The sequence below is a fragment of the Rhinolophus sinicus genome, chromosome 3 (assembly GCF_057876585.1).
Source record: "Rhinolophus sinicus isolate RSI-liver-muscle chromosome 3, RSI-T2T, whole genome shotgun sequence".
NCBI lineage: Eukaryota > Metazoa > Chordata > Mammalia > Chiroptera > Rhinolophidae > Rhinolophus > Rhinolophus sinicus.
This window is the reverse complement of record NC_142503.1, coordinates 197,781,294-197,799,543: the sequence shown is the minus strand read 5'-3', so window position 1 is coordinate 197,799,543 and position 18,250 is coordinate 197,781,294. Positions and strand designations below refer to the sequence as shown.

Here is an 18,250-nt window from a genome sequence, read left to right as displayed (position 1 = left end):
CCTCCCCTGGTAAGTCCAGACCAAAGGATCTGTGCCTAAGTGTTTCTGTGTTGGGTGCTGCACTTTAGTGGATAGTAACAAAGCAAGCCAGAGGGAAACATTTTAAAGGGAAGGATGTCTGGAAACCAATTACACTCGACCGTCTGTTGTGAGGTATCCAGTGTTCATTAACTGCCAGGTAGACCTTATGGGCAGCCAGTTGCAACTGTGTCTACCTAATGGTTCCACTCCTGTGTTTGCTCTGCTCAGAACACGGACATTCCTGCAAGTCCACTGTGGGGTGTGGAGCAGCTTCACTTCACACGCTTCTCCTAACTCTCCTCCCAGAGAGGACCACGTTTCTGACTATTCCTCAGTTACTTTCGCCTGGTCTTCACCTACATAGGAAAGGGTGCATAGGGTATGTATTTTTGTTTCTCATAATGCCTACGAGATTCATCCATGTTATTGCACTTGTAAATATTTAATTCTTTTTGATTGCTACATAACATTTCATTTTTTGATATATCACAAATAACTTATCCATTCTCCTGTCAATAAGACATTTGCGCAGTTTCTAGCTATTGTTTGCTATTATGAACGAAACTCTTATGCATATTTTCGTACCTGTCTCTTAGTGGACACATACACTCATTTCTCCTGGGTATATACCCGGAGCGGGTTATGAGGCAGCTGTGCACTGAGTTTCAACAGGTTCTGTCAAACCATTTTTGAAGAAGTTCTATCAGTTGACACTTCCAGTTGGCATCAGCATCATGGAGGAGTTGTCTATAACGCCTGCGAGATCCATGCATCAGTACATCTGAAGGTGGGTGTACTGGAAGGCAGGGAGGGGTGGGATAGCGAAGGACAGAGATGGGATGTGTGGGTGCAGTCTGGTGGCTGCCGAGGCCCCAGCTAACATGGCAGTGGTAGTGGAGTCGGTGTGCAGCCCCCACACCGTACCCAGTGGAGGGTACGAGGGGCACAAGTAGTGACGGTGCTCCAGAAGCTGGCTGCCTCCCCCACCGCTGCTGCAGAAGCCAATGGCAGCACTGGAGGTGCTGGGGGCCACAGGGCCATTAGTAACAAGGCCGCGGTGCTGCAGGCTTAAGAACCACCTGTCACATCCCCCCACCATGGTGGTGGTGCCGGGACCCAGGTGACTCTGACAGAGCGGGGACACCTACCACCGGGTCACCCAAGAGTCAATTTCCATGACAAGAGCAACACCAGGTTATCACCACCCTGAGGCACAAATAGAAGGAAGCACAAACTTGCTTTATAGCGCCCTCTACTGGAAAACAGAAGATATAGCTATCAACCTGCTGAAGTGCTGAACTCAAAATGGTATTTAAACAAGAACGTAATCCACTATCTCAAATGAACAATCTCAAAGTCATGGAAGACTGATTTAAATGACAGAGAATTCTAGATTGCAGTAATGAAGAAATTCAATGACATACAAGGAAACTCAGACAGGCAGTTCAATGAGCTCAGGAATAAAATTAATGAACAAAATGAGTACTTGACTAGACAGACTGAAACTATAAAAAAGAACCAAGTAGAAATTCTGGACCCGAAGAACTCAATAAAGGAGATGAAAAATGCATTAGCGAGCATTGGACGTCGAGCAGTCCATATGGAAGGCAGAACTAATGAGCTCAAAGACAGAAATCTAGAAACGATTCAAGTGGAAGAAGGGAACTAAGAGTTAAAAAAAATGAAAGAACTCTGAGAACTATACTTCAGAATAGGATATTAAACAATTATAACACAAAGGTTAAAGGGGAAAAAAGCATTAAAAATAACTATAGCTACTCCAATTTGACGATAATGCTTGTACCATTATCCCCACGGGGTTACCGGGAGACGAAAGTAACAGCCATGAGAAGAGCTCTATAGGCCACAAAGAGATGAAACGTGTAAAATATCCCTATTTGGCTGTAAAACCAGGAATCTCTGTCTCTCTTAAAAGATTTGACCTGGTAATGCATACTGACTGGGAAACAGACCTGTGAAAATGAGTCTTTTCTCGAGGTGTACAAAAGTTCCTGCGGGCCAGGTTTCCTGCCACTTTCCTAATGCCTTGGTTAACTAAGCCTCCTTCACGTTACTAGCTAACAAGCCCCATCCATCGGGGGAGCAGTCTCAACCACAGGCTAGGGACCTGTGTCCTCAGCACGCAATTGCAAGCAGAACTTGTCTGTCAGATGCCAGGACATGTCCAAGTTAGACATCTCTGAATGCATACATGAGCTCACTGGAAACTGCTGCCAGTCTCGCTCTGCAGGGAAAGGACCTCCTCCCAAACGAGCCCCAACATGTGGTTTCCTCTGACGGAGGACGTGAGGCAGGAGCTTGAGAACAAGGTGCACTTTGGTTTCCGGGAACCCTGTTCCCCAGTCCCGTGACCTTCCCAGGACACTGTGCTACCTCCGTGTGCACGGAGGACAATCAAGAGGCACAAATGGAAGAAAACTGGGCATAATAAAATCAATCACTGAGGGAACACCTGCGATGACTCAGGAACTGCACTAGGTAATGGACCTTATGTTGAGGGCAAATACCAGGATGGTACTGCCAGCCCCTGCCCACGGGGGCTATGGAAATGTGTGAGATGTTTGGTTGTCACCATACTTGGGACTACGGGGGCTATATATCCTGCACGTATGGCGCAGCATGCCTGGAAAAGGCAGAGCTAGAACCAATGACGTGGAAGAACAGGGAAGCAGTTTCCAGAAGGTTTTTAGGAAAACCTTCCGATCAGTATGGGAAAGGGACGCCTCTGAGGAACCAAGAGCTCCAGGTTAGACAGACGACCTTTACTCAGGGGTGCTGAAGAGGGATGTTCCCTTCGGGCATAAGAATCTGAAATGTAATAGGGATATTTTGGCTAAAGCAGGCACACATTCAATAGGCAACCTACTTAAAATAGAGTCTTAAGTTTCTGTTCTCTCTTTGCTAATTGCTACTATGTTGATTCTTGCGGATAGCAGCTAACCTGTTGCTCGATTTAGCCAAGGCTAGACAAACAAAGGATGTCAGAAGATGCTATTTAGGTAGAGTTTTTCACAAATGCTAAAACTACAGATCGGTCCATTTCACTGCCAAACATGTCCTTGTCAATGTAAGAAGACAGCTGGTGGGAGAGCACCGAAGTACTAAGCAAAGTATGTGGTTAGACTGCACAACCCCTTTCTCCGCATCTATTTTGGTCCATGTCACATCAGACTACTTGGTCTTAGTTAAGCGTACACAGCTATTCCTGACATAGGTGGACTTACCTTGTATTCCCAGAGGTACCGACCAGGTACATTCACAAAGTCTCTTATCTGATTTGCCCAGAATGTGCTATTAGGGAGAGAAATGATCCCCGAGTCTTCAAATCATCTCGGTATTCTTAGTAAGGCTTAGGGGGGTGATGAACCAAAATCGTCATTGCCGTATTACTTATGGATACGTAGGCACAGAATAAAACTAACATATTTGTACAATATATTTTCCAAAGCTGTTTCATATCTATTATTTTATTCTGATATGACAATAGCACGGTGAGGCGTAGATTCCTGTCTCTATAAGACAGATGTGAAAACTGAAATTCAGAAAAGATAGTTTACTCAAGGTGTCATGTTTTGGAGTGTGACAATATGGAGTCAGAACTGGAAGCCAGATCTTCTGACTCCAAATCTTGACCTTATTTTCTTCTGACCTCTTTTCATTGTGTGTGCGCGCACGCGCAGTGAAGGTCTGTGGTAATCAGTCACCAGCACTCACCTGCTGGTCCTGCAGCTTGACTCCGACGACTCTGAAGGTGTTGCTCGCGGTGTTGTGGTACATGTTGATTCGGCTGAACCCCTGCTGGCCAGGTTTGATGGGTACCCATTTCTTACTGGTGTCATCGTAGACCATCACGGAAGCCCGGGCTTGGCAGATACTCTGTTCACTGCAGAGCAAGAGAAAATGTCAGTGTCAGTGTCAGCTGCAAAAGGCTTTGCCCTTTTCTGAAACAGGCCAATGGCTGCTCGATGCAGAGAAACTTTCTGATTGCCAGTTTCCAACTGTCTGTGAAGGCTTGCCCTGTGAGGTGATGAGATTCCATTCTCCAAGGATCACGGGGAGTGGACAGGCGGCTCTATGCCAAAGTTTCTGACAGCTTGGAAAAGACTCACAGCTTTCTTTCCAGGAGAAAAGGCGCTTGAATGAGGAGGGAATTAGGATTACTATTTGCCAACTGTCTATAATATTCTAGGCACTGTGTTTAATAAGACAATGCATTAAAGCACCTGAGTTTCACAACTTCTGAAGTAGCCACGAGTACCTCCACTTTGTAGATAAAAAGAGTGGCTCAGAGACTTGGAAAGATTTATACAAATTCACACAGGTATTCAGTAATTAAATTTGGGAGTGTCAACCAGTTCTGACTCTAGATCACATGACGTAGATAATATTCTGCCCAACATCCAACAAAATGCTCAATTTATGATATTATGATAGGGCAGCATCACACAAGCTGTGCAGACAATAAAATGCTTAGGTGGTCTTCTAAAGAACAGAGCGATATAAATCAAAATAAACAGATGGCTGCACCCTCCTTTGCTGACGACATTTACCAAGCAACTCCATCTGTTCAGAAGACACAGAAACCCAGTGAAGGAACAAAAGATACCCCTGGAGAAAGAAAACAGTCATCACTAAAATCAGGCACTACAACTCTTGCCACAAGAGCTAGAACCAATGAAGTGGGAGAACAGGGAAGCTGTTTCCAGAGGTTTTTAGGAAAACCTCCGGTCCGTAAGGATCCTCAGCAGGGAGAGGGATCGCTCTGAGGGAACCGAGAGTTCCAGGTTAGACAGACGACCTCAAAAGACGTCTCTTGGAGCCCACGGGCGTCTGCATTTACATATAAGCCTCACAGTCTTAAACATTTACTTTTTCAGTCTTTATTTAGCACACGAGAATCCCCAAATTAAAAAGGTTCAATGTGGCTGGGAAAGGTAGGCACACCAACAACAGTGGGGAATGGTCGTTATTATGTGGAAAGGGAGGCCATATAAACGCAACCGAAGAATTAGAAACAAAAAGTTCAGGCCCAACTATTTGGGCCCAGCTAATTTAGTAGAAGCCAAAGTGTGTACAATAATGGAGAGTCATAACAATGAGACCAAGCCATCAAGAAATGTCACATTATGGTCACTTTACCAAATGTAAGGCACAGAAACGAAGTATTTGAACAAGAACCCACTTCCTCAGCCTCAGTGGTTACTGTGGTTTTTAGTGACATGGAAACCTCAACCTGGCTGACGTCGCCAGTGGCTAGTGGTCCAGGGGCGGCGCTTCCTCGGGCCCGATGACCCGGATGGCGGATGATCCAGTGTACCGGTTGTTGTCACCTGAACAAGAACTTGGTGGGCAGTGCACACGCGGCCTTCCCACGCATTCCCCGCACGTCACTTCACACAAATCCCTACGCACATTTCACGGTTGTCCAGCAGCGACTTCACGTGCAGTGCTGGGTCTCAAACCCACTCTGAATGCCTACACCGGACCTCGGACTTGCTGCTGCCCCCCAGCTCTGCTCTGCGGTTTAGGAGTCTAGGGTACGCTTGACATCGGCTGTCCAATCCTTGTGCAGAGGGCTCTGTGGACAGATGTGTCAGCAGTGAATTGTAAGGTTTTTTGTGCAATTGTGCTGCATCTTTTTCCCCATAATGTATCACTCATTCAACAAATATTTAAGGGGAAATCAGTGATGGGGAAAATAGGCATGAGTCTTCCTAGAAGACAGCCATATTATACCCTCAGGGAGCAAAAAGGAAACAAACAAATAAAATACCAGCAGCACTGTGCTTTGTTTTCTGTGTTTTGGAGCTGGAAACCAGGCATCTTTTCAGAGAATATGCTTAGGAGGAGTTGCTGGCCCTCCCCTAGCTGAGTCTTGGGGGCCCTGTCCTCATGAAGCCTGGTAGAAACGACACTGTACACAGAATCAGACAGACCTTGGTTTAATTTATGGCCACATCAACAGATCAGAAATCGAGTTACGGGCAAAGCTGTGTCACTTCCTGCTGCGGATACACTCAGCTGCTAACTGTGAAATGGGCAGGCAGGTGTGCACTCCAGACAATGTCCCAGGAGCTGGGAGGGACCCTGAGAGGCAGCCTGGGGTTATTTACCCAACATGGACTTACTAAGTCAGAGGATCGGAGCTGAAATCCCAGCTCTACCACTTGCCTGCATGTGGCCACAGAAGCCCTCGAGACGATTCTGGGGCAGAAATCCAGGAAGGTACTGTGTGACTGGGAAATGCTTTCTAGAATCCCCGTGTGGCGGCCTTGGAGGTGTGCCCCTCAGACCTCCAAGAGAGCCTGTTACGGGAGCAGAGCCAATCAACGGTCCAGCTGCCACCTCTCTGGGTGGCCACTGATTTGCAGAGGACATGCTTTTCCGGGCCCCTCTCCTCTGGTGACCCAGTGTGGCAGGACTACGAGTGCAGGCCATTCCTGCCCAACACGGGCTCCTCCAAGGGTAAACGCGGGCTCGGGGCCGGCTCACTAGCCTGTGCGCTGTGAGGACACGCTCGCCCCCTGCGCAGCCCTTCCTGCCCTCTCTCCTTCCACAGAAGCTCCCGCCTGCTCCTGCCCCTTCACTGACGCCTGGATACATCTCTGCACTCTACCCTACCCAGGGTTGGCGTCTGCTTCCTGGAAGACCCCAAGCGACCGCCCTGCTACAGTGCAGGTTCCCGAGGGTAGGGCCATGCCCGTCTCATTCTCCGCTGTACCCTAGAACCTGGCACAGGGCCAGGGCCTCTTCAATGCTCCGTGTAGAATCTCAGGGCTGAAAAGAACCCTAGAGATGGCCTGAGCCACTCTCACGTCCGATATACCTGCCTTCTAGGCAGTCCTAACTGCACGCTGAGCCTTTGAAAGAAAACCACCCGTGACAGGGAACTTGCTACTCTCCAAAGCTGCCCATTTTGTTGTGAAATGGTTTTAGTTGTTAGGCCAGGGTGACACTGCGCTCAGTGTCCTCCGGAGTTACAAAGGTGTCTTGGATAGCCAGTGACAGTCCACAGGACAACTGAAGGGACATCTTGCTTCTTCTATCTGTCATTCACACGATGAGCCCCCCTTGCCAACTGTCACCCTCCTCTAGTGTGTCCCGATTTGTCACATTTTCTTAGTGCCCAGATTCTACGACTGGATATGATTTCATCGTCGTCTGACAAGCAGACGCCAGCGAGTCAAAAACATTTCGTGATGCAGAGATGAATGTGACAGTCACTGCCCTCAGTGAACTCACAGCCACTCAGGAAATGAGACAAATGATTACACACGTTACTTGGCCTGCAGGGGTTGGGGAGCCAGGGGACTTTCTGAAGAAAACGCTGTGAGGGCTTAACCATGAAGAGCTTTCCACCCAGGTGAATTCAGGAAGGGGACATAGGCTTCTAGGGGGAGGCAAGCAGCCAGCAGAGGCGGGGAGGCAGCACCCCGCGCTGGGTGGAGAACTGAGGTGTACCTGGGCACCTCACACGCCTTTCAGGGTTTGGATGGAGAGGACATAAGGAAAGCACCCACTGCTGTGCTGGCCCTCGTAGGTGCCCGAACACCAGTAATTATTTTTCTTAATGTAATTACAGCCACAGGTTCTTTTTTCTGTTGTTGTTTTTAACACTAGGTTCAAACTGATCTTGTGGTTAACCACCTCCTCTACCCCAAACTTTAACCCATTTGAAGAGTGCTTGTCTCTGCTTATTTTATTCCCACTGACAAAACCTAAACGCAAGAAAATACCCTTTTATTCTACTTAAGATTGGTCTTGCTTATTGTCCCTTTGGGATTTTGTTTTGTTTTAATGAAATCTCGATTGTTATCCAGCTTTGACATTGCCTCTCAGCTGCATACATTCAATCCCCTTCTCAGCATCTTCACTGGATGACAAAGTGTACTACACGTGGGTTCAAAGGCTTCGTAAACTTCATTTGTCTAAATCATGTATCATTTGAGGAAAGTAAGTTTGATGAACAAATATAAAAAGGTTATTTATTGAATGACTGAATGACTGAACTATTTTTTTAAACACAAACATACAAAACTCCCTTTACTAAATTAAAAGCGTCTATTTCCGCTTCCTCCCCACAGGCCCGAGGTGGATTCTCACGAGGGCTTCATTTCTGACATGCTGCATTTATATGGTCAAAACAACTAGCTGATCTGTGGGGAAAATCAGTCAAAATACACTGTTTGGTTTGTTCTACGCACCAGGTTGATTGACTTTCACCCCCACTCCCACCCCCACCACGGGACCTAACAGGCTGCTCCAAGCAGTTTCCTCGCCTGTCGGAAGTCCGTCTGAGTCTCTGGCTGTCTAACCTTCTGGAAGGCGCAGGCTCTGTGCCCCACCAGCTGCTGGACTCTCGCTCTCCCACTCCCGACATGACCCAGATGAGTTTCTGAGTTTCCCACAGGCTCACACAGACATGCCACCCAGCCACACTCTTTCCTGTGCATGGTCAACTTGGAAGCCCTTTGCACCCTACAAATATATCTGAGGGATTTTCCTGGTATTTACTACAAAAACTTGAAGGACAGAGTGTGAGTTCAGAAAGTCAGGGATGTAAAGTCAAACAGAGAACCGAGGGGAACGGGGCTAACCACAAGAGGCTTTTGGAAAACGAACGTCCAGGGTTGAGCTTGAAAAGAGCCCAGCACTCAGGCCTGTGACCGAGGAGACTGGCCCTCAGCCCTGTGTTCATTTCTGAAGCCTCTCGGCACAGCACTTACGAATTTGTCCTGCTTCTCAGTATCTGCCTAAGGATCTGCCCCACGAGACGGTGAGCTCCTGGAAGGCAGGGTTCTGTTGCTTTCCCCTCAGTAAACCCAGTCCCGTTTATGTTACAGACACTAATAATTGCTTGTTGAAGAAATGACTCTCTAACTGTGAATAAATGTGTTGACGATTGTGTGCCCATGGAAACATTCCACCTTCCATCCCACTCCATTTATTCTCAGATAGAGCAGCTGCCAAATAAAGGCATCTGGGACAGATCACCATCAGCCTTCTGTCTCGCCACGGCCTGGGATTGCGAGTCAGGAAACCGCAGCTCTGAGGGTGGTTTATCCTACTGTGCAGTGAGGCTACGGCCTAGGCCGGCTGCTGCCTCTGAAGGCGCATGTCAGCTCTGCCGGGCGCAGGCCTGGGGAGGCAGGCCGGCCGCGCTGGGAAATGCGGGCTGCCCTCTGGGGCTCCTCTGGACGGCCAGCCACGTTCTCTGTTGCTGGGTCTCGTACTGGAAAGCCGAGAATCAACACCTTTCTCTCCCCCCAGCGCAGGCACAGTGCTCCCGCTCAGCCCGATGCCCTGACCTGGTGGCTCCCGTGAGATGGAATAACCCAGCACTCTGTCTGATTTTGTCTCCCCAGCAGGACTGGAACCTGGGTTTGCCTGGGACCGAGGGGGTTCCCGGGAGGTAGGACACTCAGTGGTTAGCCCCGGGCACACCAGGGAGAGTGCCACCCTACGGGGAACTCCTCTCTCACCACAATAACGACCACCCGGTTAAACATCTACTCATCACCCACCGAACGTGAGTTGGGCTGATGTGAGGTGCTAGGAGCTGGCACCCACTCCCTGCTGCAGCTGTCCTTTCCTTTCCACCAGCTGCCTGCCTACTGCTTCCTCCACTTCCTCTCCACTCGGTCACTCTCCAAGCCCCCACGGGAACCTGGCTTCTGTCCTCAGTACACGTACACTTAGACGACTCCAGACCAGGCCGCTGACTTGCCACTCCCCAACTCCAGTCGGTGCTTTCGGTTCTCAAATCACTCGCTGTCTCATGGACTCAAATCCTGCTGATGACATCCTCACTTTTGAAAATCTCTCCTACTTGACTCCCAATCTTTAGACTCCCCTGGCTCTCCATTTTCCTCCCTGGTGATTCCTTTTCAGCCTCCTTCACAAGTTTTGTTCTAACACTGCTTACACGAGGGGTTAATAAGTTAGGGTCCACAGAAAGGCTTAGAGTCTAAGACTCTCCTGAAATTATTTGCCAAGAAAGGTGAGTGTACAAGCTTTTTCTGAAGGGGGTTTTTGCCCAGTGGGTCTCAGTGGGTCTTTGCTCCCACAGATTTTAAAACCACCTTAAATCAGATCTCGGTGTTCCCCAATGTGAATGAACTACTCAGAATTTCTTCAGTTTTCACTCTGTGCCCACGTTTCTCAAAATCAGGTAAGTGTTTACTGAGGTACGAACTCTGGGGCCCCTCTTTAGGACACTGTGCTTCAGTTAGCCTCAAGTGGGGCCTGGGTCTCAGGGTTTTCACACACATTCGTGCTGATTCTCATGCAGATGGTCCATGAAGAACTTTGAAATCTTCTCATGGGCGCTTTCTCCTGTGGCTGGAGTTGACGTAATGACCAACATATCCTGACCTTTCTTCTAAGCTATGGAACCCTATTTCCAACTACCAGATGTTTGGTGTACCCCAGAGACCTCAAACCTCAACAAGCGCGAAACAGAAAGCATTCTTTTCACCATTCCCTACCCCACCTCCCAAGTCGGAAACCCGAACGCCATTGCAGACACCTTTCTGCCTCACCCTCTGTGCTGTCACCTGTTCTACTCCCTACATATCTTCTGGACTGTTCCTTTTTCCCTCCTGTCGCGTGTCCTAGCCCTTGTCATTTCCCGCTAGACCTTCACAATAGGCTCCTGGCTATTCATCCTGCTTTGGGTTCAACTCTCATCTTTCACCATAGTCACCAGAAAGGCCCTCAGAAAATGCAAATCTGAATGTTCCGTTTCTTTCATTGGGAGCGCTGTTATTTACTAGTTATATGACCTCAGACAAATTACTTAACTTCTCTGTTCCTTCGTTTCCTTAGTCCTATCTAATCTTCCTTTTATGGGTCCTTATCTTTCCTTATCTTCTTCATGGCGTTGTGGTGAGAAGGAAAAGGCTTGGAGCAGTCGCTGGCATCCAATAGCATGGGAAGAACAGTCATTATCACAGGACACAACCCCACCTCCGGCACAGGCACAGCCCTTGCATGCTGGTCCTTGCCTACGTGTTCACAGCTGACCCACCAACCCCAGGCTTGGTCTGCTGGAAATACACAGGCTTGGTCCCCTGACAGACCCTACTTTCTATGGTCTCTTTGCTTTAGCTCATGCTGTTCCCTCTGCTTGGGATGCTTTTCCAGTCTAGCTTGCCAGTGAGTCCTTCTCACCCTAAGGACTTAAGATACACATCACCTCCTTTAGATAACCCTGCTTGACGCTTCAGGTGAGTGACCTGGTCTTCTGAGCCCTGTTACACATCCTCTGCTTTAGCACCTGAAACCTCTTACTACAGGACACTGCAGCCCCGGTCCACTTTAGGTCCTCTGCTGGGCCGCAGTGCCACCAGGGCAAGGACCATTTCCTGCAGGCCACAGTTCCCTTCCCACCTGTTTACGGCAGACTCTTTAGTGGCCCCAGGGAACTACCCGCCTTGCTTTCCTGGACCGGAAACTGCCCCTACCCTGCCCGGTGCAAATCAGGATCGAAGGGCTGTCTGTCGACACAGCCCAGCCAGCAGCTGGTGGGAAGGCTCGGCCTGACAGCAAAAGCACCCTCCTGACATGTGGGCCAGTCAAAATGACCTGGTATTACTCAAGAAATGAAAGAAGAAAGCATGTTTCTCCTGCCTACGATGACTTCTCCTCCCTACACCACAGGTTTGCACCTCGCCGTCTCTCAAAGCTCAGGTCAGGGCACTGCCTTCAGAAAACATCTGTTCGTTCGTTCCCACTCACTTAGTAACTATTAAGAGGAGGTATTCTGCTGCGCTCCGGGAATGACTGTGACGTGTCTGCTCTTAACGAGGTTATAATCTAGCAGGAAAAACAATTTCAAAATGGGTACATGCAAGTGCTATTGTAGGAAAAATACAGGGTTCTGTGGGAGAAGTGCTCATCTGTAACACAAGCTAATAAAACGTACATATCTTTCTATATGAAATGCGCAGTATCCAGTTGGTGTCATCTGTGTGCCCAACATGTGTGTCTGCGCTCAGCCCCCCGCCAAGGCCCGTGTGCCTCTGATCACTCTCAGGCCTTCCTGAGAGCTATTTAGAGCTTGTCTTCTTCCCCAGACTGTGAGCCTCTTGAGGGTAGGCCGAGGTCTGAGCCATCAGATCCCCTCTACGCCCTCCTCAGTGTGGCATCGTACTCCCACCTTAACAGGCGCGGGCTCAGTCGCTGCTGAGAGAATTAACAAGTGGGTGAGGGAACGCTGGGAGGTCAGGGAGAAGTGGCTATAAATATATGTCCCCAAAGCCAAGTAGAAACAGAGCCAGACTTTGAGGCACAGAAGTCCTGACTTGTTTACTTTCAACATACAAGCAACAAAAGTGAACTTGAAAAGTAGGCTGAGAATCATCTGGAAGCAGAGCAGCTGACGCCCAGAAGGCAGGCTGTGGAAACCTGACTGCTCCAGCTCGGTGCGAGCTCACATTTACCTCCCGAGGAGCAAGGCCAGGGCCAGTCGGAAAAAGTACCCACGGTCCTCGGCGTTGCCCAACTCCTGTCTCCCTCTAAGCACATCTGCCAGCTCAGCAGAGCCCTTGCATGTCAAGCCTGCATGATGTGACGCGATGCTCAAAAGAACCATTACAAGGGACTGACTACATTTACCCCCACTTGACATTAAGTGACTTGTCCAGTACCCCAGCCGTGAGAGACACCACTGCCAGGACCCAGATTCTTCCTCCTTTCTCCGGAGGCCTCTCCTTCCGGCTTCTTGGGCCTCACCCCTCTGTGGTCTGCCCCAGCCTGTCAGGTCCCAGGCCCCGGAGCTCGGGCCCTCTCACCCACTCCATTCCAGGCACTCTCTCTGAGGTCACCAGTGGCCTGTTAGTCACCAGAGGTGACAGTCGCCCTCATTCACATTCTCTTAGTCCCCTTTCTAAAAGTTCCGTTGGCTCTTGTGACAGAACTCGCTTGGTTCTTCTCTGGATGACCCATGTTCTCTGTCCATTGTCTTTCCCAAGGTGGGCAGAGGCAGAGAGAGGCAGAGAAAGTCAGAGAAAGTCGGGTTGGCTGGCGCCAGCCAGGGACCAGAGGTACACAGGTAGCACAGCCCAGGAACGTCTAATTAACAGCGTCACTCACGGACACGGTGTAGGGAAAAGAAGGGAGCCCTGGATCCAAAGCCCAGCTCTGCCCAGGCCGGGTCTGTCATTTGCAAGCCAAGTGACCTCAAGGGAAGGAAGTGCCTAGCTGTATAAAATGAAGGGAATGATCTTTCTTGGACTAGCTTTTAAGTTTGTTGGAGCTCAAATAAGACGGAGGCAATAGACTGCCATTTGCTAAACACAGTTAGCACCCAAGCCACCATCTTGAACAAGGAAAATGTTGGCTCAAACAACAGCAAACGTCTAAGAAGAAAACCAAGCTGGCAGGTTCCTCACCACGGCCTGGAGAGTCGCCTCGGGCATCCGGCAGGACGCGACCTGTGGCGTCCTATCCTTGTGGAGTGCCCAGGGCTGAGGCCCGTCCACGGCCTCGCTGCTGGGGCATCTGCATGCCAGGCCTCTAAGTCCTGCTTCACCCAGGGACTGTGCTGTCACCTCCTGGCAGAGTGCGTCCTGCCCCCACCAAAAAGACGCTGCTTCCCCTCTCTACATACCACTTACTATCCTGCCCACTGTGTTAAATAAAGGTCTGTTGATTTCCTCTCGTCCTGTGAGGCAGGTTTTCTGGGTTTGTTTTTTTAAAAAACATTGTTCATCTCTGTAGCCCCAGCAGCTGCGACTTAGTGATTGTTCAACAGGTATGTTTGCATAAATGCTTGCTTTTGAGTTGGCCTAGTTCTGCCAGGTGTCATACGTCTCAGGCTTCAAGGATTCTTTGGGGGCAGGAGGCACCACGACTGACCGGAGATCTGGCCACCCTGCTTTCTCGAGCTCTCCTCCTGCAGGCATTGACTGAGCACTGACCACGTACCAAATACATTCCCATGCCCAGGACTTAGCAGAAACTCTGTCCTCCAGTGGAAGATGCACGTGCATACAGAAATCGTGCACAATTTCCAGGTGTGTGCAAAGTGCCACAGTGCAAGAAGAGCGCATGTTTCATCCTGCCCGGGAGGGAGGGCACCATTCCGGGCAGAGTGAATGACACCAGCAAAGGTCCGGAGGGGAGCACAGCGTCCTCAGCCATCACCCGGGTCTCCCCTGGATTCTCAAAGCTCATCCAAGGGGAACAAGGAAGCCCACAGCACAGATGTCATCACCATGTCCCAATTCAAGCGACAGAAGCCCAGCCTGGTCAGAGCTGAGGAGTATTCACAAGCCATTTGTTGGGATGGAGGAAACAGGCCTAGAGAGGGGAGTGTGTCCCAGTGTCCCGTGGCTAATGTGTGGGAGGGACTAGTCTACACACCTTCCTCGCTGTGGTTATAGGACTTTCCTGCTTCACCCAGGGAAGCATTTCTACCATGTGATTTATCCCTTCTTATGTCATTCTTTTCAGAAATTGGAAAGTAAGTTGCAGGTATCATGATACTTTAATCTTAAGGTTTTTAGCCTACATTCTTTAAAATAAGGACTTTCTAGTATGTAATTTAAACACCATTGTTACACCTAAGAAAATTAATAATTTACCCAATTTCCCCCAATGTTTTGATTTTTATGGATCCAGGACCCACTCACGCATTACATTTGGGTATCTACTTACTCTCCTTTAGGCTAGAATGTTAAGCCATTTTTTTTGGTTTGTCATTGATATTGATTTCTCTGTGTGAAGAGCTCATGCTAATTGTCTTGTAGGCTGTACCCATTCTGGATTGTCTCTTGTGATGAAATTCAGGGTAAACAGAAAGAATGTGACACAGGTGACAGTGGTACTTATGCTATCACATCACATCAGGCGGCACCTCATGTTAGCTGCCCTCTCTGTGCGAGGCAAGATGATTAAGGGAGTGACTGCCAGATCTTTCCAACGGAAAGGGACATTTCCCCCTCGGCAGCTAGCAATCACCTATACGGTGCATTGCTTTTTCTCGTAAGGGGAACAGGCTTGAGACAGGTTTATATTATGCTCTAAACTTAAAATGTTTGCTCTGAAATATTTCATGCCTGTGAGAAACTCAAATGGTGACGTTTAAGCCCCATTTCTGTGAGTATTAGAATTACAGAAAGGCTTTGGGTATATGAAGAATGAATTCAGTGCTAAACGCAGACATCTTCCATCCAAACTGGCTGCCACATCACGTGCAATCAAGATGTTTGCTTCTCCCCACTCTAATGCCACTGTCCCAGATGGCTGGTCTCCACTTCTCCGCACTCTAATGCCACCGTCCCAGACGGCTGGTCTCCCCTTCTTCCCACTCTAAAGCCACGGTCCCAGACGGCTGGTCTCCCCTTCTTCCCACTCTAACGCCACGGTCCCAGATGGCTGGTCTCTACTTCTCTGGGAAGCACAGTGAAGTCTGGGAAAAACACTCCACCAACTTCTGGGAGAGTCTAATATTCTTAGATTGAACCTGTCCCACATTTTCTTTCAAGGCCCCCAACATAGCCCTTTCCTTAGGGAGCCATCTAATAGGTTATTAGGGCTACTTTAACCTCAAAAATTTACAAATTCCAATATATGCCTTTGTCCCCAGAGTCTGCGACTTTGACCACTTGTGGAAGTGGAATGGGTTTTAACACAGCCTTGGGGACAGCTGTAGAGCGCTGGCTGGGTCAAAGAGGCTGGGAACGAGACCTGGCTGAGCCCCAGCCAGCATCCCTGATTATCAGCATGGTGATTTGGCTCATTTCCACAAACACCTGAGTAAGTGCATCCCATTTACTAGGCAGAGGGACAGTCAGAAATGAGTGACAGCGTGCTGCCCGTGGGCGGCTCTGGGCAGGGAGGGGGACGGTGAAGGAGCAGGCAGTGGACACAGACAAGCATGGGGTGTTCCAGGAGGGCACAGAAGGCCTCTGTCTCTCGTGGCATCGAGGTGAAATCAGAGACTGCAAAGGATAACAGGGATTTGGAGGCCTTGATTCTAACCTTGACACTACAATTTTGAGCAAGTTCCTGCAAGAAGCTATAGCTAAGCCTCGCTTCTGAAAGCACAAGAGACATGGCTCCAAATCCCAACTCTGTCAAATGATGCCAGTGTAACCTGGAATGGGTAACCTAACTTTGCTGACCTTTGTTTTTTTACCTATAAAATGGGAATAACAAAATAACACCTCGGAGGATGAGAATGAAATACAGCGTATGCAAAATAATTAGCACAATGGCATGTAACACTCAAAAAAGGGTAATGTTGTTACTTTTCTCCTTTATGGGTTCAGCTGCCTGAGCGAAGTCGCTGGACTACACCAGTTCTCAACCACCATCTGCCCAGGACACCAGAGCAACACAGCACACTCTCACGAGAAGGACCTAGAATCACAACGGTAATGGTCATGGAGGCACACGGGAGTCTTTGGGACAGAAGAAGGCAGAGAAGCTTCAAGAAGCTCTCCGAATGATTTGGTGTTACTGGGGAGGAGCTAATCTGTAATGTCAATTTTAGTAACTCACTGCAATGCTTCTAGAAGAGCCTGTGCAGTGTCCTGGAGAAAATACTGGACGAGGTCGTGCTGGTTGGTTCCAGTTCCAGTCCTTCCTCAACCAGCCACGTGACCTTGAGCAAGTGCACAGCTTTTCACAGGCTGGGCTGCCTCACCCACGAAACCAGAGCGATAATACCTTCCTCCTCCACCCAATAAGGTTAAAAGAATCAAGTAAGAAAACCAGTAAAACAGCACTCTGGAAACTGCAGAGTCCTTTTTAAGGTGCGGGACTGTAATTTTATGCTAAGACCCAAAGCTGTAATGAGTTAATCAAGCCAGCCCCAAATCCCAGGGGACCAAACTCCGTCCTACCACGTGCCATCTTGCATGGAGCCATAAGGCAGGGGCAAGTCGTGTCAACTGTCGCCTCACCTTTAGAAAGGCCACGCACGGCTAGACGCGCAGAATGCAGACGCGTGACGCAGCGCCAGCCCCTGGGAGCCATGGGCTCAAGTCAGCCCAGCTGAGGTCAGGACACTGTTACCGTCTGTGAACTTTCTATTGTAAAAGGGACCTCCGTTCTTCCCTCTTTGCTCAGTATACAGAGAAAACAACCTGAGTGTTTCCAGGCCATTCTGGAGAGAAGAGCCAGGACCCACCCACAGCACCTGAGCCGAAGCACAACCCCTTTGACAGATCAGCCCCCTCCACAATCCGAGGCAGCTGCTCAACCTCTGAGTGCGATCGACACAGACGCCATTAAAAATCACAGACATGAAGACACACAGGCGTGTGTGATGGACAGAGCAGCAGATGGAAAGTGAGCCGGCGCTGTCACACCTCGTTGTGTGACCGTGGCCCTCGTCCTCCCCATCGTCTAACAAGGGGATCTGGGATTCCTGGGGTCCCTTCAGCTCTACACCATTATGATTCTAGCTTTCCTCTTGCCATCCCTCTGTCCCCACTTTGGTCCCCGTACTCACACGCTGGCCATGGCTGAAAGGCTCAGCACAGGGAACCCGGAGGAGGTGAGCCCTGTGCTCCCACAGGCTACGCTGATGACAGGACCACAGACCCCCGGCAGGCTGGCAGCAATTTGATTTTCAGACTCACTTAAAACCAAACAGGAAAAGGAAGCTGAAGCAGAGACAGGGGAACCAAACCCCAGTTAGAAACTGAAACTGAGACAGAAAATGGAGAAACAAGAAGCTCCCGGCGCAGAGACCACCAGTGTGGGCGGTGGAGCCGCTGCACCCCAACCCCCAGGGCTTCCTGCGACGGCAGAGGCTGCGGAGCTGAGGTGGGGACCAGGCTGCGTGCTGCTCCCACTGCTAACTCCACAGCCCTGTCTCAGTCACAGCCATGTGAAAGGTCCAGGCCCAGCTGTCCATCTGTGACAGGAAGTGGAGGGGCAGAGCACGTGGCTCCCGAAGGGCCTTTATGAAAAGCCCGACAACTTGGAGCTGTGCTCGCTCATCCTCCAGGGAATTAGATGATGATGTTTAGTGTTTTACTTACTGCTTTACGCTGGGAAACATTTTGCACTTTTGTTGGGGAGACACTTCTCTCTAGTGGTGATATTTCAGTCAGCAACTCAGAGCCCGAAAGGGAAATGTTTGAGAAGTACTGGAAACCTGGCTTTGTCACTTGTTCATTAAGTAAACCTGGAGCTTCAATGTCCTCAAGTGTAAAATGGGGCTAATGGTCCCTATTTTGGTTTTTCCCAC

General features: G+C 49.4%; 1 protein-coding gene across 5 annotated transcripts in view; it reads right to left on the bottom strand.

Annotated features, from left to right (window-relative positions):
- Positions 1–18,250, bottom strand: part of EVL (Enah/Vasp-like) — a 141,310-nt gene that overhangs the window by 55,456 nt on the left and 67,604 nt on the right. For 4 of the 5 annotated variants that reach the window (XM_019751597.3, XM_074326938.2, XM_019751595.3 and 1 more), the window contains exon 2: positions 3,757–3,925. In XM_019751597.3, coding sequence (XP_019607156.2) covers positions 3,757–3,925 — 169 coding nt within the window. Of the gene's footprint in view, positions 1–3,756; positions 3,926–17,506; positions 17,665–18,250 lie in introns of those variants that run through there. The other variant, XM_019751596.3, reaches the window with a different exon arrangement.